General features: G+C 43.8%; 8 protein-coding genes across 8 annotated transcripts; all 8 read right to left on the reverse strand.

The window, feature by feature from the left end:
- Positions 1 to 92: 92 nt before the first annotated feature.
- LOC128766952 (protocadherin alpha-8-like) lies at positions 93 to 3,576 on the reverse strand. Its single transcript, XM_053878563.1, has one exon. It carries the CDS (start codon positions 3,568 to 3,570, stop codon positions 1,150 to 1,152), a length of 2,421 nt encoding a protein of 806 aa, XP_053734538.1. The 5' UTR covers positions 3,571 to 3,576; the 3' UTR covers positions 93 to 1,149.
- A 774-nt stretch (positions 3,577 to 4,350) lies between these two features.
- On the reverse strand, positions 4,351 to 6,803 carry LOC128766950 (protocadherin alpha-8-like). The gene has a single exon (XM_053878562.1). The coding sequence runs from the start codon at positions 6,790 to 6,792 to the stop codon at positions 4,363 to 4,365; it is 2,430 nt and encodes an 809-aa protein (XP_053734537.1). The 5' UTR covers positions 6,793 to 6,803; the 3' UTR covers positions 4,351 to 4,362.
- A 779-nt stretch (positions 6,804 to 7,582) lies between these two features.
- On the reverse strand, positions 7,583 to 10,375 carry LOC128766953 (protocadherin alpha-8-like). The gene has a single exon (XM_053878564.1). It carries the CDS (start codon positions 9,988 to 9,990, stop codon positions 7,597 to 7,599), a length of 2,394 nt encoding a protein of 797 aa, XP_053734539.1. The 5' UTR covers positions 9,991 to 10,375; the 3' UTR covers positions 7,583 to 7,596.
- Positions 10,376 to 10,463: 88 nt separating this feature from the next.
- On the reverse strand, positions 10,464 to 13,009 carry LOC128766954 (protocadherin alpha-8-like). Its single transcript, XM_053878565.1, has one exon. The coding sequence runs from the start codon at positions 13,007 to 13,009 to the stop codon at positions 10,625 to 10,627; it is 2,385 nt and encodes a 794-aa protein (XP_053734540.1). The 3' UTR covers positions 10,464 to 10,624.
- A 528-nt stretch (positions 13,010 to 13,537) lies between these two features.
- LOC128766948 (protocadherin alpha-8-like) lies at positions 13,538 to 16,001 on the reverse strand. The gene has a single exon (XM_053878560.1). The coding sequence runs from the start codon at positions 15,999 to 16,001 to the stop codon at positions 13,548 to 13,550; it is 2,454 nt and encodes an 817-aa protein (XP_053734535.1). The 3' UTR covers positions 13,538 to 13,547.
- A 516-nt stretch (positions 16,002 to 16,517) lies between these two features.
- Positions 16,518 to 19,188, reverse strand: LOC128766949 (protocadherin alpha-8-like). Its single transcript, XM_053878561.1, has one exon. It carries the CDS (start codon positions 18,988 to 18,990, stop codon positions 16,540 to 16,542), a length of 2,451 nt encoding a protein of 816 aa, XP_053734536.1. The 5' UTR covers positions 18,991 to 19,188; the 3' UTR covers positions 16,518 to 16,539.
- Positions 19,189 to 19,334: 146 nt separating this feature from the next.
- On the reverse strand, positions 19,335 to 22,430 carry LOC128766955 (protocadherin alpha-8-like). The gene has a single exon (XM_053878567.1). The coding sequence runs from the start codon at positions 22,244 to 22,246 to the stop codon at positions 19,739 to 19,741; it is 2,508 nt and encodes an 835-aa protein (XP_053734542.1). The 5' UTR covers positions 22,247 to 22,430; the 3' UTR covers positions 19,335 to 19,738.
- A 187-nt stretch (positions 22,431 to 22,617) lies between these two features.
- On the reverse strand, positions 22,618 to 26,229 carry LOC128767509 (protocadherin gamma-A11-like). The gene has a single exon (XM_053879615.1). The coding sequence runs from the start codon at positions 25,820 to 25,822 to the stop codon at positions 23,375 to 23,377; it is 2,448 nt and encodes an 815-aa protein (XP_053735590.1). The 5' UTR covers positions 25,823 to 26,229; the 3' UTR covers positions 22,618 to 23,374.
- Positions 26,230 to 26,289: the final 60 nt, after the last annotated feature.

The following is a 26,289-nucleotide window of genomic DNA, read 5'->3' on the forward strand; positions in this document are numbered from 1 at the left end:
GGACATGCCCGGAACACCTCCCCAGGGAGGCGTCCAGGGGGCATCCGGATCAGATGCCGGAGCCACCTCAACTGGTTCCTCTCGATGTGGAGGAGCAGCGGCTCCACCCCGAGCTCCTCCCGGATGACCGAACTCCTCACCCTATCTCTAAGGGTGCGCCCAGCCACCCTGCGGAGGAAACTCATTTCAGCCGCTTGTATCCGCGATCTCATCCTTTCGGTCATTACCCAAAGCTCGTGACCATAGGTGAGGGTGGGAACGTAGATCGATGGGTAAATCGAGAGCTTCGTCTTGTGACTCAGCTCCCTCTTCACCACGACGGTCCGATACAGCGACCGCATCACTGCTGCCGCTGCACCGACCGATCTATCAATTTCACGCTCCCCTTTTCCTTCACTCGAGAACAAGACCCCGAGATACTTAAACTCCACCGCTTGGGGCAAGAACTCTCCTCCGACCCGGAGAGAGCAAACCACCTTATTCCAGTCAACAAGAGCCAGAGAATGTCAACACGAACCAGGGCGTCGGGCCCCCCAACCTTGACTGCCACCTAGTTCTCTTTGCACCCGACCCCTATGACTCCCTCTGTGGGTGGTGGGTCCGCAGGAGGGACGGCCCATGTCGTTCGTTCGGGCTTGGCCCGGCCGGGCCCCATGGGCAGAGGCCCGGCCACCAGGCGCTCGCATTCGAGCCGAAACCCCAGGCCTGGCTCCAGGGTGGGGCCCCGGCTGCGCCATGCCGGGCAACGTCACGGTCCTTGATGTAGTCTTTTTCATCGGGGCTTCTGAACTGCTCTTAGTCTGACCCGTCACCCAGGACCTGTTTGCCATGGGAGACCCTACCAGGGGCATAACGCCCCCGACAACATAGCTGTCTACTACTAACTACTGTGACTATGACTGCTAAATATAATACCTAAAAGTCGTAACAATACCAACAGTATGTCTCACAATTGCATCAGCAAGTGGAAAAACGATCATCACTTCAGAGCCTCAGTTTTTTAGAACCCAACACACAGCATAAAATTAGCCAGAATAATATCACCAAGAAAATTCAGTCATTTGGAAATGTTGATGATCAACTTTAGTAGCAAGTGACGAGCATGGGGGACAAGCAGGGACAATTCAGCACCAAGGACAGCGATCATCCTTATTCAGACAGCATTGAGAGAAATTCAGAGCACCATCCTACCTCTTCAGAAGGCCTCCTCCTGTCAGGCAGCACCAGAGTGTTGGCATGGCTGCCAGGAACTATAGTAGATCCAATACTCATTCTGGGTCCAACTAGCATGTAGCGCTTGTCTCCAGATCTGTACTGGATGCTGTGGCACAGAGTTCCATCATAGTTGGTCTCTTGGAGATATTTAGAAGTGTAGTCTGTGGATTTGGAGCACTGCATTGCGATCAACACGATGATGCTGATGATGAAAAGGACTGAAACTGAGCCCAAAGTGATCATCAGGTAAAAAGTCACATCCGTGTCCTCATCCACTTTTGCTGAGCTTTTCACATCAGAAGCAGCAAAAGCCTCTTTGGGCTCCACAACTTTGACCAGCACAGTAGCTGTTGCTGAGAGAGACACGTTCCCATTGTCTTTGACCAGTATGACCAGTTTATGTTCCGCCTCGTCTGTCTCTGTGAACGAGCGGAGAGTTCTGATCTGTCCCGTATAGCGGTCCAAACCAAAGAGGCTGTGGTCAGAAACTTGCTGCAGTGAAAACAGTAACCAGCCGTTGTAACCTACATCAGCGTCATAAGCTCTGACTTTAGTCACCAAGTGTCCTGCGTTCACATTGCGGGGAATCTCCTCCACACCTTCAGCAGAACCGTTGGAGTTGACTGGATACAGGATGACTGGAGGGTTGTCGTTCTGATCCAGGATGAACACGTTCACTGTCGCGTTGCTGCTCAGTGACGGACTTCCAGAATCTGTGGCCACAACTTGGAACTGGAAACTCTTCACCGTCTCAAAGTCAAAGCTTTTCAGCGCAGTGATCACTCCAGTCTCAGGGTTCATATTTAGAAAGGATACTAACTTATTGTCGACATTTGCATCCCTTGAAATGTGATATGATATTAAAGCATTATCGCCTTCATCCTTGTCAGAGGCTTTCACAGAAAACACTGAAGCTCCAGGGTTGTTGTCCTCATTTAAGTAAAAAGTGTAGGGTGTCAGTGAAAACTCTGGACTGTTGTCGTTCACATCTGACACAACAACATTGATGGTCTTTTTAGCTGAAAATGACGGTTTGCCTGCATCATGTGCCGTTATAGTGACGTCATAGTTAGAAATAATTTCTCGGTCCAAGTGCGACTTGGTCACTACTGCATACATGTTTTCTTGTAATGAGGGAGACAACATGAAAGGACTATTTTGGTTGATTGAACACGTGACTTTTCCATTCAAACCTGAGTCTAAATCTCTCACACTGATCAGAGCCACAGTTGTTCCAGTCTTTGAATCCTCCTTGATGGAGGTGAATAGCGACGTGACTTCTATCTCAGGAGCGTTATCATTGACATCGACTACATTTATAATCACACTTTTATCCGCTGTTAAAGGAACTGATCCTTTGTCTGAAGCCTTAATATCTATTTCATATTTTCTCCTCTTTTCAAAATCAATTTGACCCTTAACTTTTATTTCTCCAGTGACAGGCTCAATTTCAAATAACTCCATCAATTTAGCATCAACCTCATCACCAAATGAATAAACCACCTCTCCATTTGCGCCGTCATCCAGGTCTGTAGCGTTCACTTGAATGACGACTGTTCCCGCTGGTACGTTTTCATTAATAGTCACGGAGTCATCTTTACTGAACACTGGTGAATTGTCGTTCACATCCAGCACATTAATAATTATATCTATTGAGCCTGAATTCGCTGGTTTCCCTCCATCAACTGCGGTCAGACGCAGCTTGTGTTGAGCTACCGTCTCTCTGTCTAACTGCTTTTGAAGGATTAAAAACGGCACCTTGTGATCTTCACCACGATCTTTCACTTCTATTCTAAAAAGCTCGTTGTGACTGAGTTTATATTGATGAACGGAATATTGACCAACATCGTGATCCTTCGCTGCCTGAAGTTGAAATCTTGCTCCTGGTAAAGCTGACTCGGATATTTCTAGATGTTTTTCTTTTTCTAGAAAAACGGGCGAGTTATCATTAATATCCAGTATTTCCACAGTCACGTAGTGGATCTCTAGCGGGTTGTCCAGCATGGTTTTCAGGTTGATCAAACACGGAACGCTGCGTTCGCACACCTCCTCCCTGTCTATTGTCTTTTTCACATATAAGATCCCGTCGTCTTGATTCAGCTGAAAGAACGGATCGCTGGACCCGGTGACGACGCGGTATCCTCTCTCTTTCAGCGCACTCTTATCGAGGCCTAAATCCTTCGCTAGGTTTCCCACCACAGTTCCCACTTGCACCTCCTCTTGAACGGAATATCGGATCTGAGCGGAGGCTCCGGTCCACAGAACCTCCAAAATGAACACAAAGACGAACCAGTTCCGCAGCTCTCTCCGTGCTCCGATCCCCCTTTGTTCCATTTCTTCCAAGTAGAGGAACATATTCCACTCAGTCCAAGCACATTCACCAAAACGGACACTCAGTGGTGAAAAAATGAAACGGTTTCAGACGAAATCCGATTGAAAACGTACAGCTCCTGTGACACCCACCGCAATTCACGAGTGATGAAACGGTTTATACAAAGAAGCAAACACGTCACCTCCGTGCGGCCCAGCCAGCAACCATCCGCTGAACTATACTGACACCATGTGTTGACATGTTGACAACGGCAGCGAACCAAATCCACGATGAAAAGGGAAAAGAATTAGAAGAGTCGAGCGATATGGCAAGAAAATCAATACAGAGCGCTTAAAAAATCTGTTACTCGATAAAAGGCAACACTGCAGACTTTATTTGCAAGGTTTTGTTATACGAGTCTGTTATCGGAGCAACAGAGATGTTGCTTTGACGATTGTCTTTTTCCTTATCAGTTGAATTTCTTACAGTATTTTTCCTCCATGAATTCATGATGCGTTTTTTAATAGTCAATGCAAATTATGTAAATGTTTCCAGTACATGGCTATGAAACGACCAGGAACAACTAGTGTGACTGCTAAATATAATACCTAAAAGTCGTAACAATACCAACAGCATGTCTCACAATTGCATCAGCAAGTGGCAAAACGATCATCACTTCAGACCCTCGGTTTTTGAGAACGCAACACACAGCATAAAATTAGCCAGAATAATATCACCAAGAAAATTCAGTCATTTGGAAATGTTGATGATCAACTTTACTAGCAAGTGACGAGCATGGGGGACAAGCAGGGACAATTCAGCACTAAGGACAGCGATCATCCTTGTTCAGACAGCATTGAGAGAAATTCAGAGCACCATCCTACCTCTTCAGAAGGCCTCCTCCTGTCAGGCAGCACCAGAGTGTTGGCATGGCTGCCAGGAACTATAGTAGATCCAATACTCATTCTGGGTCCAACTAGCATGTAGCGCTTGTCTCCAGATCTGTACTGGATGCTGTGGCACAGAGTTCCATCATAGTTGGTCTCTTGCAGATATTTAGAAGTGTAGTCTGTGGATTTGGAGCACTGCATTGCGATCAACACGATGATACTGATGATGAAAAGGACTGAAACTGAGCCCAAAGTGATCATCAGGTAAAAAGTCACATCCGTGTCTTCATCCACTTTTGCTGAGCTTTTCACATCAGAAGCAGCAAAAGCCTCTTTGGGCTCCACAACTTTGACCAGCACAGTAGCTGTTGCTGAGAGAGACACGTTCCCATTGTCTTTGACCAGTATGACCAGTTTATGTTCCGCCTCGTCTGTCTCTGTGAACGAGCGGAGAGTTCTGATCTGTCCCGTATAGCGGTCCAAACCAAAGAGGCTGTGGTCAGAAACTTGCTGCAGTGAAAACAGTAACCAGCCGTTGTAACCTACATCAGCGTCATAAGCTCTGACTTTAGTCACCAAGTGTCCTGCGTTCACATTGCGGGGAATCTCCTCCACACCTTCAGCAGAACCGTTGGAGTTGACTGGATACAGGATGACTGGAGGGTTGTCGTTCTGATCCAGGATAAACACGTTCACTGTCACATTGCTGCTCAGTGACGGACTTCCAGAATCTGTGGCCACAACTTGGAACTGGAAACTCTTCACCGTCTCAAAGTCAAAGCTTTTCAGCGCAGTGATCACTCCAGTCTCAGGGTTCATATTTAGAAAGGACACTAACTTACTGTCGACATTTGCATCCCTTGAAATGTGATATGATATTAAAGCATTATCGCCTTCATCACTGTCAGATGCTTTCACAGAAAACACTGAAGCTCCAGGGCTGTTGTTCTCATTTAAGTAAAAAGTGTAGGGTGTCAGTGAAAACTCTGGACTGTTGTCGTTCACATCCGACACAACAACATTGATGGTCTTTTTAGCTGAAAATGACGGTTCGCCTGCATCATGTGCCGTTATAGTGACGTCATAGTTAGAAATAATTTCTCGGTCCAAGTGCGACTTGGTCACTATTGCATACATGTTTTCTTGTAATGAGGGAGACAACATGAAAGGAATATTTTGGTTGATGGAACACATGACTTTTCCATTCAAACCTGAGTCTAAATCTCTCACACTGATCAGAGCCACAGTTGTTCCAGTCTTTGAATCCTCCTTGATGGAGGTGAATAGCGACGTGACTTCTATCTCAGGAGCGTTATCATTGACATCAACTACATTTATAATCACACTTTTATCAGCTGTTAAAGGAACTGGTCCTTTGTCTGATGCTTTAATATCTATCTCATAAGTGATGCTTTCCTCGAAATCAATCTCAGCCTTTACTTTTATTTCTCCAGTATTTGGATCAATATCAAAAAGCTCCATCAATTTAGCATCAACCTCATCACCAAATGAATAAACAACCTCGCCGTTCGCGGCGTCGTCCGGGTCTGTAGCGTTCACTTGAAACACGACTGTGCCCACAGGAACGTTTTCATTCAGAGACACGGTGAGAACATCTTTACTGAACACTGGTGAATTGTCATTAACATCCAGCACATTTATAATTATATCGATTGAGCCTGAATTGGCTGGTTTCCCTCCATCAACTGCGATCAGGCGGAGCTTGTGTTGAGCCACCGTCTCTCTGTCTAACTGCTTTTGAAGGATTAAAAATGGAATTTTCCGGTCCTGACCTCTGTCTTTGATTTCGATTTTAAAATATTCGTTCAGACTGAGTTTATATTGATGAACAGAATACTGACCAACATCGTGATCCTTCGCTGCCTGAAGTTGAAATCTTGCTCCTGGTAAAGCTGACTCGGATATTTCTAGATGTTTTTCTTTTTCTAGAAAAACGGGCGAGTTATCATTAATATCCAGTATTTCCACAGTCACGTAGTGGATCTCTAGCGGGTTGTCCAGCATGGTTTTCAGGTTGATCAAACACGGAACGCTGCGTTCGCACACCTCCTCCCTGTCTATTGTCTTTTTCACATATAAGATCCCGTCGTCTTGATTCAGCTGAAAGAACGGATCGCTGGACCCGGTGACGACGCGGTATCCTCTCTCTTTCAGCGCACTCTTATCGAGGCCTAAATCCTTCGCTAGGTTTCCCACCACAGTTCCCACTTGCACCTCCTCTTGAACGGAATATCGGATCTGAGCGGAGGCTCCGGTCCACAGAACCTCCAAAATGAACACAAAGACGAACCAGTTCCGCAGCTCTCTCCGTGCTCCGATCCCCCTTTGTTCCATTTCTTCCAAGTAGAGGAACATATTCCACTCAGTCCAAGCACATTCACCAAAACGGACACTCGGTGGTGAAAAAATGAAACGGTTTCAGACGAAATCCGATTGAAAACGTACAGCTCCTGTGACACCCACCGCAATTCACGAGTGATGAAACGGTTTATACAAAGAAGCAAACACGTCACCTCCGTGCGGCCCAGCCGGCAGCCATCCGCTGAACTATACTGACACCATGTGTTGACATGTTGACAACGGCAGCGAACCAAATCCACGATGAAAAGGGAAAAGAATTAGAAGAGTCGAGCGATATGGCAAGAAAATCAATACAGAGCGCTTAAAAAATCTGTTACTCGATAAAAGGCAACACTGCAGACTTTATTTGCAAGGTTTTGTTATACGAGTCTGTTATCGGAGCAACATACATGTTGCTTTGACGATTGTCTTTTTCCTTATCACTTGAATTTCTTCCAGTATTTTTCCTCCATGAATTCATTATGCGTTTTTTAATAGTCAATGCAAATTATGTAAATGTTTCCAGTACATGGCTATGAAACGACCAGGAACAACTACTGTGACTATGACTGCTAAATATAATACCTAAAAGTCGTAACAATACCAACAGCATGTCTCACAATCACATCAGCAGGTGGAAAAACGATCATCACTTCAGAGCCTCAGTTTTTTAGAACCCAACACACAGCATAAAATTAGCCAGAATAATATCACCAAGAAAATTCAGTCATTTGGAAATGTTGATGATCAACTTTAGTAGCAAGTGACGAGCATGGGGGACAAGCAGGGACAATTCAGCACCAAGGACAGCGATCATCCTTATTCAGACAGCATTGAGAGAAATTCAGAGCACCATCCTACCTCTTCAGAAGGCCTCCTCCTGTCAGGCAGCACCAGAGTGTTGGCATGGCTGCCAGGAACTATAGTAGATCCAATACTCATTCTGGGTCCAACTAGCATGTAGCGCTTGTCTCCAGATCTGTACTGGATGCTGTGGCACAGAGTTCCATCATAGTTGGTCTCTTGGAGATATTTAGAAGTGTAGTCTGTGGATTTGGAGCACTGCATTGCGATCAACACGATGATACTGATGATGAAAAGGACTGAAACTGAGCCCAAAGTGATCATCAGGTAAAAAGTCACATCCGTGTCCTCATCCACTTTTGCTGAGCTTTTCACATCAGAAGCAGCAAAAGCCTCTTTGGGCTCCACAACTTTGACCAGCACAGTAGCTGTTGCTGAGAGAGACACGTTCCCATTGTCTTTGACCAGTATGACCAGTTTATGTTCCGCCTCGTCTGTCTCTGTGAACGAGCGGAGAGTTCTGATCTGTCCCGTATAGCGGTCCAAACCAAAGAGGCTGTGGTCAGAAACTTGCTGCAGTGAAAACAGTAACCAGCCGTTGTAACCTACATCAGCGTCATAAGCTCTGACTTTAGTCACCAAGTGTCCTGCGTTCACATTGCGGGGAATCTCCTCCACACCTTCAGCAGAACCGTTGGAGTTGACTGGATACAGGATGACTGGAGGGTTGTCGTTCTGATCCAGGATGAACACGTTCACTGTCACGTTGCTGCTCAGTGACGGACTTCCAGAATCTGTGGCCACAACGTGGAACTGGAAACTCTTCACTGTCTCAAAGTCAAAGCTTTTCAGAGCAGAAATGTGTCCGTTGTCTGAGTTGATGTTCAGGAAAGACAGCAGGTCGGTCTTACGTCCTTCTCTCACTATATGATAGGAAACAGCCGCGTTCTCGTTCAGATCATTATCAGTTGCGCTCACAGAGAACACTGAGGCTCCAGCCAGGTTATTTTCTAACAGATAAAAGTCCAGTGGGTTTTGTTGGAAATGTGGACTGTTGTCATTCACATCTGATATCTGGATGTTGAGGGTTTTAAAAGAAGACAAAGGAGGTTCACCACAGTCTGTGGCTTTTAGTATGATCTCATACTGAGACACTTCCTCTCTGTCCAGAACTGTTTTTGTAACGACTGAATATGTGTTTTCCTTATAAGAGGGTTTTAACTCGAACGGTACATTGTTAATTATTTGCAGGATTATTTTCCCATTAACACCAGAATCTTTGTCTTTTACTTTGATGAGAGAAACGACTGTTCCTGGTTTAGATTCTTCAGTAACCGTATTAGAAAGTGACGTCACTTCTATTTCTGGTGGATTGTCATTAATATCTCTGACCCTTATTATCACTCTACATTCTCCGGTTAATGGAGGAGTTCCTTTATCTGATGCTTCAATGTCCAGTTTATAAACATTATGTTCTTCATAGTCTATTAATCCTCTGACACGGATTTCGCCTGTAATTTTGTCTAATTCAAAAACATCATATACATGTTTTGTCAGTGTTTGTACGAGACTATATTCGATTTCGCTATTCGTTCCTTCATCTGGATCGGTCGCATTCATTTTTAATATTATCGAGCCGGCCAAAATGCTTTCCTGAACATCAATGTAATAAACTTCCTGACTGAACGTGGGTCTGTTATCGTTACTGTCCAGGACAACGATAGAAACATTTAACGTTCCTGATCTTTGAGGTTTCCCTCCGTCTACCGCTGTCACAGTTAAAGAATGGCTGTTCTTCTTTTCTCTATCAAGCGTTTTTTTAAGAACAAGAACTGGTTTCTTATCATCATTTTTACGAAAATCCACCTCAAAATGCTCGTTTAACGTCAGAGTGTAGGTGCGAATCGAATTAGTTCCCGCATCGGGATCATTTGCGGCATGTAACTGAAATCGCCTCCCGCTGAGAGTTTGTTCAGCTATTTTGAATGTTTGCTGTGTTTCAGGAAACACGGGGGCGTGATCATTAATATCAGTAATTTCCACAACCACGTAGTGAATTTCCAACGGGTTCTCAACAATGATCTTGAGCTCGATCAAGCAAGACTCCCTCCCCTGACAGAAGCCGTCTCTGTCTATTCTCTTACGGACGTACAATTCTCCATTGTGCGGGTTTACCTCAAAAAACGCGTCCTCGGACTCAGAAACAACACGGAACCGTCGAGCAACCAGAGAGCTGATATCGAGACCCAGATCCTTGGCCACATTTCCCACAATCGTTGATTCCTTCACCTCCTCGGGAACAGAGTAGCGCAGTTCAGCCAGAGCCCGTTTTCCATCGAGAAACAATGCAGCCAAGAGAAAGAAGCTCCAGGAGAATCCAAATACTCCCATTCGTCTATTTGTCTCCATCTTCAAAACACCAACGAAACGAATCCACCTTTAGTGAGCAACAAATCACATCCAGCTCATGGTCGAGAGATACTGCAGGAGGACCAGAACACGATGCGGCGTCGAAGGACTGTCCGCTGTCTGGTTCCCTGACAAACAAAAGCGTTTTGAGACGTACGTCGTCCACCAGCGATAATGCGACACTGACACCTAGAGGACAGTCAGTGGCAGCTGCATTTTGTCTCCGAGAGAGTGCGATAAATTTAATTGAACCTCCTTTAAACAACAAGGTCACAATTATTTGTTGATGATAATACAAAAGGTTGAAAACAACAGATAACGACTGAGTTTTATAGTCTCATAAATGTCATGAATATATCAATATAAGGCAATCAAGTTCCAACATTCAATAGAGGGATAATTATTGTTAAGTTAGCAACAAATATTCTAAAGTTATCAGACTGAGCTAATTTTGGAAACGGAGATTCAAGTTCAATTATGAAGCAGAAAATATCATATCTCATTAGAAAACATATAGAAAATATCCGAAATGCAATTTTTGTTTTTAAATAAATCGACAGTGTTTACTTGGGGAAAAAAAACAATGAGCAGCATTTGCGAGCATTTCAGCACCATGGTCAGAGAACATGCCTAACTATCCAACATAAGTGACCACAGATCCTACCTCTTCAGAGGCCCTCCTCCTGTCAGGCAGCACCAGAGTGTTGGCATGGCTGCCAGGAACTATAGTAGATCCAATACTCATTCTGGGTCCAACTAGCATGTAGCGCTTGTCTCCAGATCTGTACTGGATGCTGTGGCACAGAGTTCCATCATAGTTGGTCTCTTGCAGATATTTAGAAGTGTAGTCTGTGGATTTGGAGCACTGCATTGCGATCAACACGATGATGCTGATGATGAAAAGGACTGAAACTGAGCCCAAAGTGATCATCAGGTAAAAAGTCACATCCGTGTCTTCATCCACTTTTGCTGAGCTTTTCACATCAGAAGCAGCAAAAGCCTCTTTGGGCTCCACAACTTTGACCAGCACAGTAGCTGTTGCTGAGAGAGACACGTTCCCATTGTCTTTGACCAGTATGACCAGTTTATGTTCCGCCTCGTCTGTCTCTGTGAACGAGCGGAGAGTTCTGATCTGTCCCGTGTAGCGGTCCAAACCAAAGAGGCTGTGGTCAGAAACTTGCTGCAGTGAAAACAGTAACCAGCCGTTGTAACCTACATCAGCGTCATAAGCTCGGACTTTAGTCACCAAGTGTCCTGCGTTCACATTGCGGGGAATCTCCTCCACACCTTCAGCAGAACCGTTGGAGTTGACTGGATACAGGATGACTGGAGGGTTGTCGTTCTGATCCAGGATGAACACGTTCACTGTCACGTTGCTGCTCAGTGACGGACTTCCAGAATCTGTGGCCACAACTTGGAACTGGAAACTCTTCACCGTCTCAAAGTCAAAGCTTTTCAGAGCAGAAATGTGTCCGTTGTCTGAGTTGATGTTCAGGAAAGACAGCAGGTCGTTCTTACGTCCTTCTCTCACTATATGATAGGAAACAGCCGCGTTCTCGTTCAGATCATTATCAGTTGCGCTCACAGAGAACACTGACGCTCCAGCCAGGTTATTTTCTGACAGATAAAAGTCCAGTGGGTTTTGTTGGAAATGTGGACTGTTGTCATTCACATCTGATATCTGGATGTTGAGGGTTTTAAAAGAAGACAAAGGAGGTTCACCACAGTCTGTGGCTTTTAGTATGATCTCATACTGAGACACGTCCTCTCTGTCCAGAACTGTTTTTGTAACTACTGAATATGTGTTTTCCTTATAAGAGGGTTTTAACTCAAACGGTACATTGTTAGTTATTTGTAGGATTATTTTCCCATTTAGGCCAGAATCTTTATCTTTCACTTTGATGAGAGAAACAACTGTTCCTGGTTTGGAATCTTCCTGAACTCTTTCTGACAGTGACGTCACCTCTATTTCTGGTGCATTATCATTCATGTCAACAACCTTTATCATCACTCTACATTCTCCTATCATTGGATTCGGTCCTTTGTCCATCGCTTCTATGTCCAATCCAAATAATTCATTTTCTTCAAAGTCTATGGTGCCTTTTATTTTTATTTCGCCTGAAACTTTGTCCAAGTCAAATATATCATACATTTTTCGCTTCAGTGCTTTTCCAAAACTATATTCAAACTCTCCATTAATTCCCTCATCAAAATCAGTAGCATTCAATTTCATGATTTGTGTTCCAACCGGCAGATTCTCTTGGATAGCAATTTGGTAAACATCCTGACTGAATGTGGGTCTGTTATCATTACTGTCGAGAACAATGATTGAGACATTTAAGCGTCCAGATTTGGGAGGTTTGCCTCCATCAAATGCTGTAACTAAGAGGGAATGTTTGTCTTTCTTCTCTCTGTCTAACGAATTTTTCAAGACAAGAAACGGTATTTTTTCTGAATCACTCTGACGAATGTTTATCTCAAAATTTTCGTTAGATGTCAGCGTGTACGTGCGAATGGAATTAATTCCGGCGTCAGGGTCGTTTGCTGCGTGTAGCTGGATTCGCCTCCCCGGAAGTGTGTGCTCCCCGATCTCAAATGTTTGCAGTTTTTCTGGAAACACGGGGGCGTGATCATTAATATCAGTAATTTCCACAACCGCATAGTGAATTTCCAACGGGTTTTCTACGATGATCTTGAGCTCGATCAAGCAAGACTCCCTCCCCTGACAGAAGCCGTCTCTGTCTATTCTCTTACGGACGTACAATTCTCCATTGTGCGGGTTTACCTCAAAAAACGCGTCCTCGGACTCAGAAACAACACGGAACCGTCGAGCAACCAGAGAGCTGATATCGAGACCCAGATCCTTGGCCACATTTCCCACAATGGTTGATTCCTTCACCTCCTCGGGAACAGAGTAGCGCAGTTCAGCCAGAGCCCGTTTTCCATCGAGAAACAATGCAGCCAAGAGAAAGAAGCTCCAGGAGAATCCAAATACTCCCATTCGTCTATTTGTCTCCATCTTCAAAACACCAACGAAACGAATCCACCTTTAGTGAGCAACAAATCACATCCAGCTCATGGTCGAGAGATACTGCAGGAGGACCAGAACACGATGCGGCGTCGAAGGACTGTCCGCTGTCTGGTTCCCCGACAAACAAAAGCGTTTTGCGACGTACGTCGTCCACCAATGATAATGCGACACTGACACCTAGAGGACAGTCAGTGGCAGCTGCATTTTGTCTCTCAGAGAGTGCGTAGAAAACGGCACAGAATGATTGGTTGTTTTATAGTCTCATTAAGGTAACCTGTATACTGTATGAATGCACAATTCCCAATAGAATGTAGGGCAATCAAATTCAAATATTCAATCATGAGATAATTATAGCCAAGTTGGTTACAAATATCCTGAAGTTATCAGTGTGAGCCAGTTTCAGAAATGGATATTAAACGCCAATAATGATGCAGAAAACATCACATCTCACTAAAAGGAAATGCTCTAAAAACAGAAAGAAAATATTAAGGCAAACCACTTCTTTTTTTTAATTAGTCCACAGTGTTTACTTCGAAAGAACCACTAAGCAGCATTTGCTGACCATTTCAGCACCATGGTCAGAGAACATGAGTAAATATCCAACATAAGTGACCACAGATCCTACCTCTTCAGAGGTCCTCCTCCTGTCAGGCAGCACCAGAGTGTTGGCATGGCTGCCAGGAACTATAGTAGATCCAATACTCATTCTGGGTCCAACTAGCATGTAGCGCTTGTCTCCAGATCTGTACTGGATGCTGTGGCACAGAGTTCCATCATAGTTGGTCTCTTGGAGATATTTAGAAGTGTAGTCTGTGGATTTGGAGCACTGCATTGCGATCAACACGATGATGCTGATGATGAAAAGGACTGAAACTGAGCCCAAAGTGATCATCAGGTAAAAAGTCACATCCGTGTCTTCATCCACCTTTGCTGAGCTTTTCACATCAGAAGCAGCAAAAGCCTCTTTGGGCTCCACAACTTTGACCAGCACAGTAGCTGTTGCTGAGAGAGACACGTTCCCATTGTCTTTGACCAGTATGACCAGTTTATGTTCCGCCTCGTCTGTCTCGGTGAACGAGCGGAGAGTTCTGATCTGTCCCGTATAGCGGTCCAAACCAAAGAGGCTGTGGTCAGAAACTTGCTGCAGTGAAAACAGTAACCAGCCGTTGTAACCTACATCAGCGTCATAAGCTCTGACTTTAGTCACCAAGTGTCCTGCGTTCACATTGCGGGGAATCTCCTCCACACCTTCAGCAGAACCGTTGGAGTTGACTGGATACAGGATGACTGGAGGGTTGTCGTTCTGATCCAGGATGAACACGTTCACTGTCACGTTGCTGCTCAGTGACGGACTTCCAGAATCTGTGGCCACAACTTGGAACTGGAAACTCTTCACCGTCTCAAAGTCAAAGCTTTTCAGAGCAGAAATGTGTCCGTTGTCTGAGTTGATGTTCAGGAAAGACAGCAGGTCGTTCTTACGTCCTTCTCTCACTATATGATAGGAAACAGCCGCGTTCTCGTTCAGATCATTATCAGTTGCGCTCACAGAGAACACTGACGCTCCAGCCAGGTTATTTTCTGACAGATAAAAGTCCAGTGGGTTTTGTTGGAAATGTGGACTGTTGTCATTCACATCTGATATCTGGATGTTGAGGGTTTTAAAAGAAGACAAAGGAGGTTCACCACAGTCTGTGGCTTTTAGTATGATCTCATACTGAGACACGTCCTCTCTGTCCAGAACTGTTTTTGTAACTACTGAATATGTGTTTTCCTTATAAGAGGGTTTTAACTCAAACGGTACATTGTTAGTTATTTGTAGGATTATTTTCCCATTTAGGCCAGAATCTTTATCTTTCACTTTGATGAGAGAAACAACTGTTCCTGGTTTGGAATCTTCCTGAACTCTTTCTGACAGTGACGTCACCTCTATTTCTGGTGCATTATCATTCATGTCAACAACCTTTATCATCACTCTACATTCTCCTATCATTGGATTCGGTCCTTTGTCCATCGCTTCTATGTCCAATCCAAATAATTCATTTTCTTCAAAGTCTATGGTGCCTTTTATTTTTATTTCGCCTGAAACTTTGTCCAAGTCAAATATATCATACATTTTTCGCTTCAGTGCTTTTCCAAAACTATATTCAAACTCTCCATTAATTCCCTCATCAAAATCAGTAGCATTCAATTTCATGATTTGTGTTCCAACCGGCAGATTCTCTTGGATAGCAATTTGGTAAACATCCTGACTGAATGTGGGTCTGTTATCATTACTGTCGAGAACAATGATTGAGACATTTAAGCGTCCAGATTTGGGAGGTTTGCCTCCATCAAATGCTGTAACTAAGAGGGAATGTTTGTCTTTCTTCTCTCTGTCTAACGAATTTTTCAAGACAAGAAACGGTATTTTTTCTGAATCACTCTGACGAATGTTTATCTCAAAATTTTCGTTAGATGTCAGCGTGTACGTGCGAATGGAATTAATTCCGGCGTCAGGGTCGTTTGCTGCGTGTAGCTGGATTCGCCTCCCCGGAAGTGTGTGCTCCCCGATCTCAAATGTTTGCAGTTTTTCTGGAAACACGGGGGCGTGATCATTAATATCAGTAATTTCCACAACCGCATAGTGAATTTCCAACGGGTTTTCTACGATGATCTTGAGCTCGATCAAGCAAGACTCCCTCCCCTGACAGAAGCCGTCTCTGTCTATTCTCTTACGGACGTACAATTCTCCATTGTGCGGGTTTACCTCAAAAAACGCGTCCTCGGACTCAGAAACAACACGGAACCGTCGAGCAACCAGAGAGCTGATATCGAGACCCAGATCCTTGGCCACATTTCCCACAATGGTTGATTCCTTCACCTCCTCGGGAACAGAGTAGCGCAGTTCAGCCAGAGCCCGTTTTCCATCGAGAAACAATGCAGCCAAGAGAAAGAAGCTCCAGGAGAATCCAAATACTCCCATTCGTCTATTTGTCTCCATCTTCAAAACACCAACGAAACGAATCCACCTTTAGTGAGCAACAAATCACATCCAGCTCATGGTCGAGAGATACTGCAGGAGGACCAGAACACGATGCGGCGTCGAAGGACTGTCCGCTGTCTGGTTCCCCGACAAACAAAAGCGTTTTGCGACGTACGTCGTCCACCAATGATAATGCGACACTGACACCTAGAGGACAGTCAGTGGCAGCTGCATTTTGTCTCTCAGAGAGTGCGTAGAAAACGGCACAGAATGATTGGTTGTTTTATAGTCTCATTAAGGTAACCTGTATACTGTATGAATGCACAATTCCCAATAGAATGTAGGGCAATCAAATTCAAATATTCAATCATGAGATAATTATAGCCAAGTTGGTTACAAATATCCTGAAGTTATCAGTGTGAGCCAGTTTCAGAAATGGATATTAAACGCCAATAATGATGCAGAAAACATCACATCTCACTAAAAGGAAATGCTCTAAAAACAGAAAGAAAATATTAAGGCAAACCACTTCTTTTTTTTAATTAGTCCACAGTGTTTACTTCGAAAGAACCACTAAGCAGCATTTGCTGACCATTTCAGCACCATGGTCAGAGAACATGAGTAAATATCCAACATAAGTGACCACAGATCCTACCTCTTCAGAGGTCCTCCTCCTGTCAGGCAGCACCAGAGTGTTGGCATGGCTGCCAGGAACTATAGTAGATCCAATACTCATTCTGGGTCCAACTAGCATGTAGCGCTTGTCTCCAGATCTGTACTGGATGCTGTGGCACAGAGTTCCATCATAGTTGGTCTCTTGGAGATATTTAGAAGTGTAGTCTGTGGATTTGGAGCACTGCATTGCGATCAACACGATGATGCTGATGATGAAAAGGACTGAAACTGAGCCCAAAGTGATCATCAGGTAAAAAGTCACATCCGTGTCTTCATCCACCTTTGCTGAGCTTTTCACATCAGAAGCAGCAAAAGCCTCTTTGGGCTCCACAACTTTGACCAGCACAGTAGCTGTTGCTGAGAGAGACACGTTCCCATTGTCTTTGACCAGTATGACCAGTTTATGTTCCGCCTCGTCTGTCTCGGTGAACGAGCGGAGAGTTCTGATCTGTCCCGTATAGCGGTCCAAACCAAAGAGGCTGTGGTCAGAAACTTGCTGCAGTGAAAACAGTAACCAGCCGTTGTAACCTACATCAGCGTCATAAGCTCTGACTTTAGTCACCAAGTGTCCTGCGTTCACATTGCGGGGAATCTCCTCCACACCTTCAGCAGAACCGTTGGAGTTGACTGGATACAGGATGACTGGAGGGTTGTCGTTCTGATCCAGGATGAACACGTTCACTGTCACGTTGCTGCTCAGTGACGGACTTCCAGAATCTGTGGCCACAACTTGGAACTGGAAACTCTTCACCGTCTCAAAGTCAAAGCTTTTCAGAGCAGAAATGTCTCCATTTTCTGAGTTGATGTTCAGGAAAGACAGCAGGTCGTTCTTACTTCCTTCTCTCACTATATGATAGGAAACAGCCGCGTTCTCATTCAGATCATTATCAGTTGCGCTCACAGAGAACACTGACGCTCCAGCCAGGTTATTTTCTAACAGATAAAAGTCCAGTGGGTTTTGTTGGAAATGTGGACTGTTGTCATTCACATCTGATATCTGGATGTTGAGGGTTTTAAAAGAAGACAAAGGAGGTTCACCACAGTCTGTGGCTTTTAGTATGATCTCATACTGAGACACTTCCTCTCTGTCCAGAACTGTTTTTGTAACGACTGAATATGTGTTTTCCTTATAAGAGGGTTTTAACTCAAACGGTACGTCATTAGTTATTTGTAGTATTATTTTCCCATTAACACCAGAATCTTTATCTTTCACTTTGATGAGGGAAATGACTGTTCCTGGTTTGGAATCTTCTGTAGCACTGCTGGATAGTGACGTCACCTCTATTTCTGGTGGATTGTCATTAACGTCTCTGATTTTTATTATTGCTCTACACTCCCCAGTCAATGGAGGATTTCCTTTATCCGATGCTTCAATGTCCAATTCGTATTCCCTGTTTTCTTCAAAGTCAATGTTTCCCTTTAATGTTATCTCTCCACTTGTTTTATCTAACAGAAAAATATCGTGGATCCCTTTACTTGATGTTTTTCCAAATCGATATTCTAATATCCCATTTAATCCATCGTCTGGATCAGTAGCATTCAGCTTGAAAATGGCAGCACCAACAGCCATGTTTTCTTTTATTTCTACATGGTAGACATCCTGACTGAATGTGGGCCGATTGTCATTGTTGTCCAGAACAACGATAGAAACATTTAATGTTCCTGATCTCTGAGGTTTTCCTCCGTCGAATGCAGTCACAATGAGGGAGTGTGTATCCTTCTTTTCTCGGTCTAACGGTTTTTTTAACACAATGAACGGGGTTTTACTCACATCTCGTTGCCTTATATTGAGTTCAAAATGTTCATTTGGCGTCATAGAGTAAGTACGGACAGAATTCGTTCCAGCATCGGCGTCACTCGCTGCGTGTAATTGAAACCGAGTCCCTGGCAAGGTGAGTTCACCTAATTCAAATATTTGCTGTGTCTCAGAAAATGTGGGTGAGTGATCATTAATATCAGTAATTTCCACAACCACATAGTGAATTTCTAACGGGTTTTCTACGATGATCTTGAGCTCGATCAAGCAAGACTCCCTCCCCTGACAGAAGCCGTCTCTGTCTATTCTCTTACGGACGTACAATTCTCCATTGTGCGGGTTTACCTCAAAAAACGCGTCCTCGGACTCAGAAACAACACGGAACCGTCGAGCAACCAGAGAGCTGATATCGAGACCCAGATCCTTGGCCACATTTCCCACAATCGTTGATTCCGTCACCTCCTCGGGAACAGAGTAGCGCAGTTCAGCCAGAGCCCGTTTTCCATCGAGAAACAATGCAGCCAAGAGGAAGAAGCTCCAGGAGCTTCGCAGAGCGGTTTGGTGTCCCATCTCCATCGTTGATCAGAAACACAAAACAATCCCAAACAGGTTTGTCATTAAAAACAATTGTATATCCACATCATGAGACGCAAACGCACCAGAACCAAAAACCGGGTCGTGCCGCGGGACTCGCTTCTGTCGTGTCGTTCTGAAGCAAACAAAAGGATTCTGTAGGGAGGGACTAAAGCTCGGTTTCTTGTGTTACACTGACATCCAGAGGAAACGAGAGAAGAGAGCTAGAAATATTATTATGATGATGATGATTATTATTATTATTATCACACATTTTAACTACTATCTACAAAAGCGAAAAGATGCTGCAATCATGCCTCCTTCCATCTGCTCAAGCATGCCAGCGAAAGAAATCTATTCGGAGGAAAATAACATAAAAATAATTCATGATTGATCCAGTGACACTTCAAAATGTTTTGTGTATTTTTAAAGTGAAGGTTGACTCTGTCCCTGTCAGAGGCCACCGCCCTTAAATTTGGCTGCTGCAGGTGACAGTTTTCCCCATCGACCGCAGCTCAATGAGTCAGTTAACGTTTCTATAGGTTCTATTTTTGAAACAAAATACATGAAGAATACGGGAATATCTTTTGTCAATTTTGTCTATGTAGAGATTGAATATAATTCGATTTTTTTCGGAAATCGGACTCCATTTGTCTATTACACACATACAGAAGCAAAACTTTGAAAGGAAAAACCTATAATTCACTGTATTGTATTCAAATTAGCACCAGAAATATATTTCAGCATGTTCTTATGTCCTCAGTTGGCCTGACCTAATGTATTTGACCCGGATAAAACAAAAAAAAAAGCGCCATACAGACAACATTTCAGCACCAAGGACAACACATGCTCTAAGTTCTGCAAATTTATGAGGCGCTTGCAAGGATATAACTGAACGCCATCCTACCTCTTCAGAGGTCCTCCTCCTGTCAGGCAGCACCAGAGTGTTGGCATGGCTGCCAGGAACTATAGTAGATCCAATACTCATTCTGGGTCCAACTAGCATGTAGCGCTTGTCTCCAGATCTGTACTGGATGCTGTGGCACAGAGTTCCATCATAGTTGGTCTCTTGCAGATATTTAGAAGTGTAGTCTGTGGACTTGGAGCACTGCATTGCGATCAACACGATGATGCTGATGATGAAAAGGACTGAAACTGAGCCCAAAGTGATCATCAGGTAAAAAGTCACATCCGTGTCTTCATCCACTTTTGCTGAGCTTTTAACATCAGAAGCAGCAAAAGCCTCTTTGGGCTCCACAACTTTGACCAGCACAGTAGCTGTTGCTGAGAGAGACACGTTCCCATTGTCTTTGACCAGTATGACCAGTTTATGTTCCGCCTCGTCTGTCTCTGTGAACGAGCGGAGAGTTCTGATCTGTCCCGTATAGCGGTCCAAACCAAAGAGGCTGTGGTCAGAAACTTGCTGCAGTGAAAACAGTAACCAGCCGTTGTAACCTACATCAGCGTCATAAGCTCTGACTTTAGTCACCAAGTGTCCTGCGTTCACATTGCGGGGAATCTCCTCCACACCTTCAGCAGAACCGTTGGAGTTGACTGGATACAGGATGACTGGAGGGTTGTCGTTCTGATCCAGGATGAACACGTTCACTGTCACGTTGCTGCTCAGTGACGGACTTCCAGAATCTGTGGCCACAACTTGGAACTGGAAACTCTTCACCGTCTCAAAGTCAAAGCTTTTCAGAGCAGAAATGTGTCCATTGTCTGAGTTGATGTTCAGGAAAGACAGCAGGTCGTTCTTACGTCCTTCTCTCACTATATGATAGGAAACAGCTGCGTTCTCGTTCAGATCATTATCAGTTGCGCTCACAGAGAACACTGACGCTCCAGCCAGGTTATTTTCTAACAGATAAAAGTCCAGTGGGTTTTGTTGGAAATGTGGACTGTTGTCATTCACATCTGATATCTGGATGTTGAGGGTTTTAAAAGAAGACAAAGGAGGTTCACCACAGTCTGTGGCTTTTAGTATGATCTCATACTGAGACACTTCCTCTCTGTCCAGAACTGTTTTTGTAACGACTGAATATGTGTTTTCCTTATAAGAGGGTTTTAACTCGAACGGTACGTCATTAGTTATTTGTAGGATTATTTTCCCATTTAGACCAGAATCTTTGTCTTTCACTTTGATGAGGGAAACAACTGTTCCTTGTTTGGAATCTTCTGCTACTGTGTTGGATAGTGATGTCACTTCTATATCTGGTGGATTGTCGTTTACATCAATAATGTTTATAATCACTCTGCACTCTCCCGATAAGGGAGGGATTCCCTTATCAGATGCCTCAACATCAAATTCAAATACCTCATTTAGTTCGTGGTCAAGCGAACCCATTAATGTAATTTCGCCCGTTTGTTTATGCAACTTAAATAGTTCATTATATCCACGTCTTAAATGTTTTCCAAGGCTGAATTCCAACTCGCTGTTTATACCCTGATCCTGATCAGTTGCATTTAATTTAATTATTGAGGCACCAACTGGAAGATTCTCTTTAACTTTAATTTGATAGACATCCTGACTAAAAATTGGGCGATTATCATTAATGTCAAGAACAATTATTGATACATTTAACGTTCCAGATTTCTGTGGTTTTCCCCCATCCATTGCAGTAAGAATGAACGAGTGATAGTTTGTCTTTTCTCTGTCCAGTGATTTTTTGAGAACCAAAAACGGTACCTTCGCCAAATCACTTTGACGTATATTAACCTCAAAATGTTCATTTGACGTTAAAGTGTAAGTGCGAATGGAATTAATCCCAGAATCCGCATCATTTGCGGCAAGTAATTGAAACCGAGTTCCTGGCAAAGTCAGTTCTCCCATTTTAAATATTTGTTGTGTTTCAGGAAAAATGGGCGCGTGGTCATTAATATCAGTAATTTCCACAACCACATAGTGAATTTCCAACGGGTTTTCCACGATGATCTTGAGCTCGATCAAGCAAGACTCCCTCCCCTGACAGAAGCCGTCTCTGTCTATTCTCTTACGGACGTACAATTCTCCATTGTGCGGGTTTACCTCAAAAAACGCGTCCTCGGACTCAGAAACAACACGGAACCGTCGAGCAACCAGAGAGCTGATATCGAGACCCAGATCCTTGGCCACATTTCCCACAATCGTTGATTCCTTCACCTCCTCGGGAACAGAGTAGCGCAGTTCAGCCAGAGCCCGTTTTCCATCGAGAAACAATGCAGCCAAGAGAAAGAAGCTCCAGGAGCTTCGCAGAGCGGCTTGATGTCGAATCCCCATGGTTGATCAGAAACACAAAACAATCCCAAACAGGTTTGTCATTAAAAACAATTGTATATCCACATCATGAGACGCAAACGCACCAGAACCAAAAACCGGGTCGTGCCGCGGGACTCGCTTCTGTCGTCTCGCTCTGAAGCAAACAAAAGGGTTCTGTAGGGAGGGACTAGACCTCAGTTTCTTGTGTTACACTGACATCCAGAGGATACGGGAGAAGAGGACTAGAAAAAGTATTATTATTATTATTATTATTATTATTATTATTATTATTATTATTATTATTATTATTATTATTATTATTATTATTATTATTATTATTATTATGTTGCTGATGTTGTCATTTTTATTATAATTGAATAATTACACTTGTTTTTGACCACAGAAAAAAGCCAACATACACTGCAAGTAGGCCGTCTTTTCCTGTCGAAGCATGTCAATGCAAGACTTCTTAACTGAGGAAAATTGCGTTGAAATAATGAACGTTTTATTTTTGAGTGAAGAGGATGATCCAGTCGGATGCCACCGACCCTAAAGGCGGCAATCTGACGGTGAGTGCGGCTCCGTGCGGCCCGTACTGTTTATACAGGCTTGATTTTCAGCGAGGGAAACTGAAGGAGAACGATTGTGTCGAAACTAAACCTTCATTTAATTATTTACCGAGGCTGAAGTTTACGTGCATGGAGTTGCCGCAGGAACTGACTTGGCCACTTAATCTTGAACAACCATGCCACAAATCCGCCTACAAAAGTCAAAGCTTATTCCAGTTCCATGGTTTCTAGTTAAGTTTAATTGTTCTGCCTAATTTGAAATTAAAAATGGAGCTGTCATTGAGCGTGTCGAGGAGGTAAAAAGTGTGAATGAATGAGTTGAGATGTCAAGCTTTATATTCCGAGGTAATTTATGATATTAAATAATATATACTTCTTAATTTACTTATTAATTCGATTGTAGGGCCTAATGTACAGGTAGATTCCAATACTGTTCTCTAAGTACTTTTTATACAGCAGGTAGAAACAAAAAGTCGATCATTCATTAAAATACTGAAAATCGAACAAGGTGGTAAATGCACTGTTTTGTCAATATTAAACAACTAAAACAATTCCAGCAGGTTCATATGTCTTCATTTTGTCAAATCAATTTTCTCAAATGAATGACGAAAAGCGCAGTTTTCAGAACCAGGGACAGCACATTGCACAATACAATTGAACGCCATCCTACCTCTTCAGAGGTCCTCCTCCTGTCAGGCAGCACCAGAGTGTTGGCATGGCTGCCAGGAACTATAGTAGATCCAATACTCATTCTGGGTCCAACTAGCATGTAGCGCTTGTCTCCAGATCTGTACTGGATGCTGTGGCATAGAGTTCCATCATAGTTGGTCTCTTGGAGATATTTAGAAGTGTAGTCTGTGGATTTGGAGCACTGCATTGCGATCAACACGATGATACTGATGATGAAAAGGACTGAAACTGAGCCCAAAGTGATCATCAGGTAAAAAGTCACATCCGTGTCTTCATCCACTTTTGCTGAGCTTTTCACATCAGAAGCAGCAAAAGCCTCTTTGGGCTCCACAACTTTGACCAGCACAGTAGCTGTTGCTGAGAGAGACACATTCCCATTGTCTTTGACCAGTATGACCAGTTTATGTTCCGCCTCGTCTGTCTCTGTGAACGAGCGGAGAGTTCTGATCTGTCCCGTATAGCGGTCCAAACCAAAGAGGCTGTGGTCAGAAACTTGCTGCAGTGAAAACAGTAACCAGCCGTTGTAACCTACATCAGCGTCATAAGCTCTGACTTTAGTCACCAAGTGTCCTGCGTTCACATTGCGGGGAATCTCCTCCACACCTTCAGCAGAACCGTTGGAGTTGACTGGATACAGGATGACTGGAGGGTTGTCGTTCTGATCCAGGATGAACACGTTCACTGTCACGTTGCTGCTCAGTGACGGACTTCCAGAATCTGTGGCCACAACTTGGAACTGGAAACTCTTCACTGTCTCAAAGTCAAAGCTTTTCAGAGCAGAAATGTCTCCATTGTCCTGATTAATGTTTAAAAATACTGATAATTTTATGGCGCTCCCTTCTTCTCTTGCGATATCATAAGTCAGTGCAGCGTTTTCATTCAAGTCCATATCTACTGCTGACACAGAGAAGATGGATTTGCCTGGCACATTGTTTTCCACCAGGTAAAGTTCAATCGGATTTTTGGGAAACTGTGGGGCATTGTCATTAACATCTGATACGGTAATAATAAGCGTTTTTACTGTTGATAGAGGAGGTCGACCGCAGTCTGTGGCTTTAATTACGATTTCATAATTTGAAATCGTCTCTCTGTCGAGGCGATGGATCAAAACAAGTGAGTACATATTATCTTGAAATGAAGGCTTTAATTCAAAGGGAGAATTATCTGAAAGACTGCAAATCACCTTCCCGTTTAAACCGGTGTCTTTATCTTTAATGCTGATGAGCGAAATTACAGTTCCAGGTTTGGAATCTTCAGGCACCACATTTGAAATCGATGTCACTTCTATCTCGGGTTTGTTGTCGTTTTCGTCCAGGACTTTTATGATAACGCGGCAGTCTGCGCTTGTGGCAGGTGTTCCCTTATCATTTGCGTGAACGTCCAGTTTAAAAATAGCGTTCTGTTCGAAGTCAATGTCGCCATTTATTCTGACTTCTCCGGTGCTTTTATCTAAAATGAACATTTCATATATTCGAGGATCAAGTTCGCCACCAAACAAATATTCCACTTCACCGTTCAAACCCTCGTCAAGATCGGTTGCCTTAACCTGGACAACACTCGTCTGTTTCTTTAAATTTTCAGGTATTGATACAGAGTAGACCTCCTGGGTAAATATTGGATTGTTGTCGTTTGAGTCAAGGACGATGACTGTAACATTAAGTGTCCCTGATTTTGCAGGGTTTCCACCGTCAACTGCAGTTAAAATCATTCTGTGTTCCTCGTGTTTCTCTCTATCCAGCAGCTTTTGCAGAACTAAAAAGGGGATCTTATCCTCTCCTCTGTCTCTAATCTGAATGTTGAAATGATCGTTCTGACTGAGTTTATAAACACGTACACAGTTGTGGAAAACATCTGGATCTCGGGCGGCTGGTAACTGGAACCGTCGTCCAATCGGAGTAGATTCTGATATTTCAAATATTTTCTCTTCCTCCAGAAAAGCAGGCGCGTGATCGTTGACGTCTGTAACCTCCACGGAAACATAATGTATCTCCATCGGATTCTCTGCTACGAGCTTCAAGTTCATCAGGCACGGAGACACGCGTTCACACAGCTCCTCTCGGTCGATTCTCTTGTGAACATACAACACGCCATTGTTCCGATTCACCTCGAACCGAGCCCCGTCCGATCCCGACACTATTCGAAACTGCCTTTCCGCCAGCGAACCGACATCGAGACCTAGATCCTTGGCGACATTTCCAACCTGTGAGCCCACTTTGATTTCCTCCGGAATTGAGTATTTTATCTGCGCTGATATCGAGTAGAAGCAGTTGAGCAAGAAACAAAGCTGAAGCGTCACCCACCGTGACTGCCTCTGTCTCCTTTGTCCTCCTGATTCCATCCTCAGTAATCAACGGTTATGGAAATCCTGTCCCAAGTCCTTGAATCTATTCCTCAGCCTCAACAACTGCAGCTGACTTATCGATGCCGTTTGAACAAAATATAAAACCAAACGTACAAAGCGGTCTCTCGTGTGTTCGCGCACGACGCCGCCTCCAACTGAGCCAAACTGGGTCCTGACAGGGTTTGGTTGTCTCATCACATCACTGCTCGGTAACGGCGTGACACTGACACCATGTGGACGAAAATCAGCATCGCCCACTCTCACGTGCACGCATTGAATCCTTGCGTTTATCGCGTATTTACAATTTCATTTCAGTGATCGCCATCGTGAATTTGTCTGCGCGCTTTGCTAAAAATGTATTAAATCTACATTAATGATGCATTCAAATAGACTTTTAATGTGATGTTTTAAATTTCCATTTCAACAAGTATACTAAAATTACTATTTCTGTTAACTAAGAAACA

Source organism: Synchiropus splendidus, chromosome 11, assembly GCF_027744825.2.
Source record: "Synchiropus splendidus isolate RoL2022-P1 chromosome 11, RoL_Sspl_1.0, whole genome shotgun sequence".
Lineage (NCBI taxonomy): Eukaryota > Metazoa > Chordata > Actinopteri > Syngnathiformes > Callionymidae > Synchiropus > Synchiropus splendidus.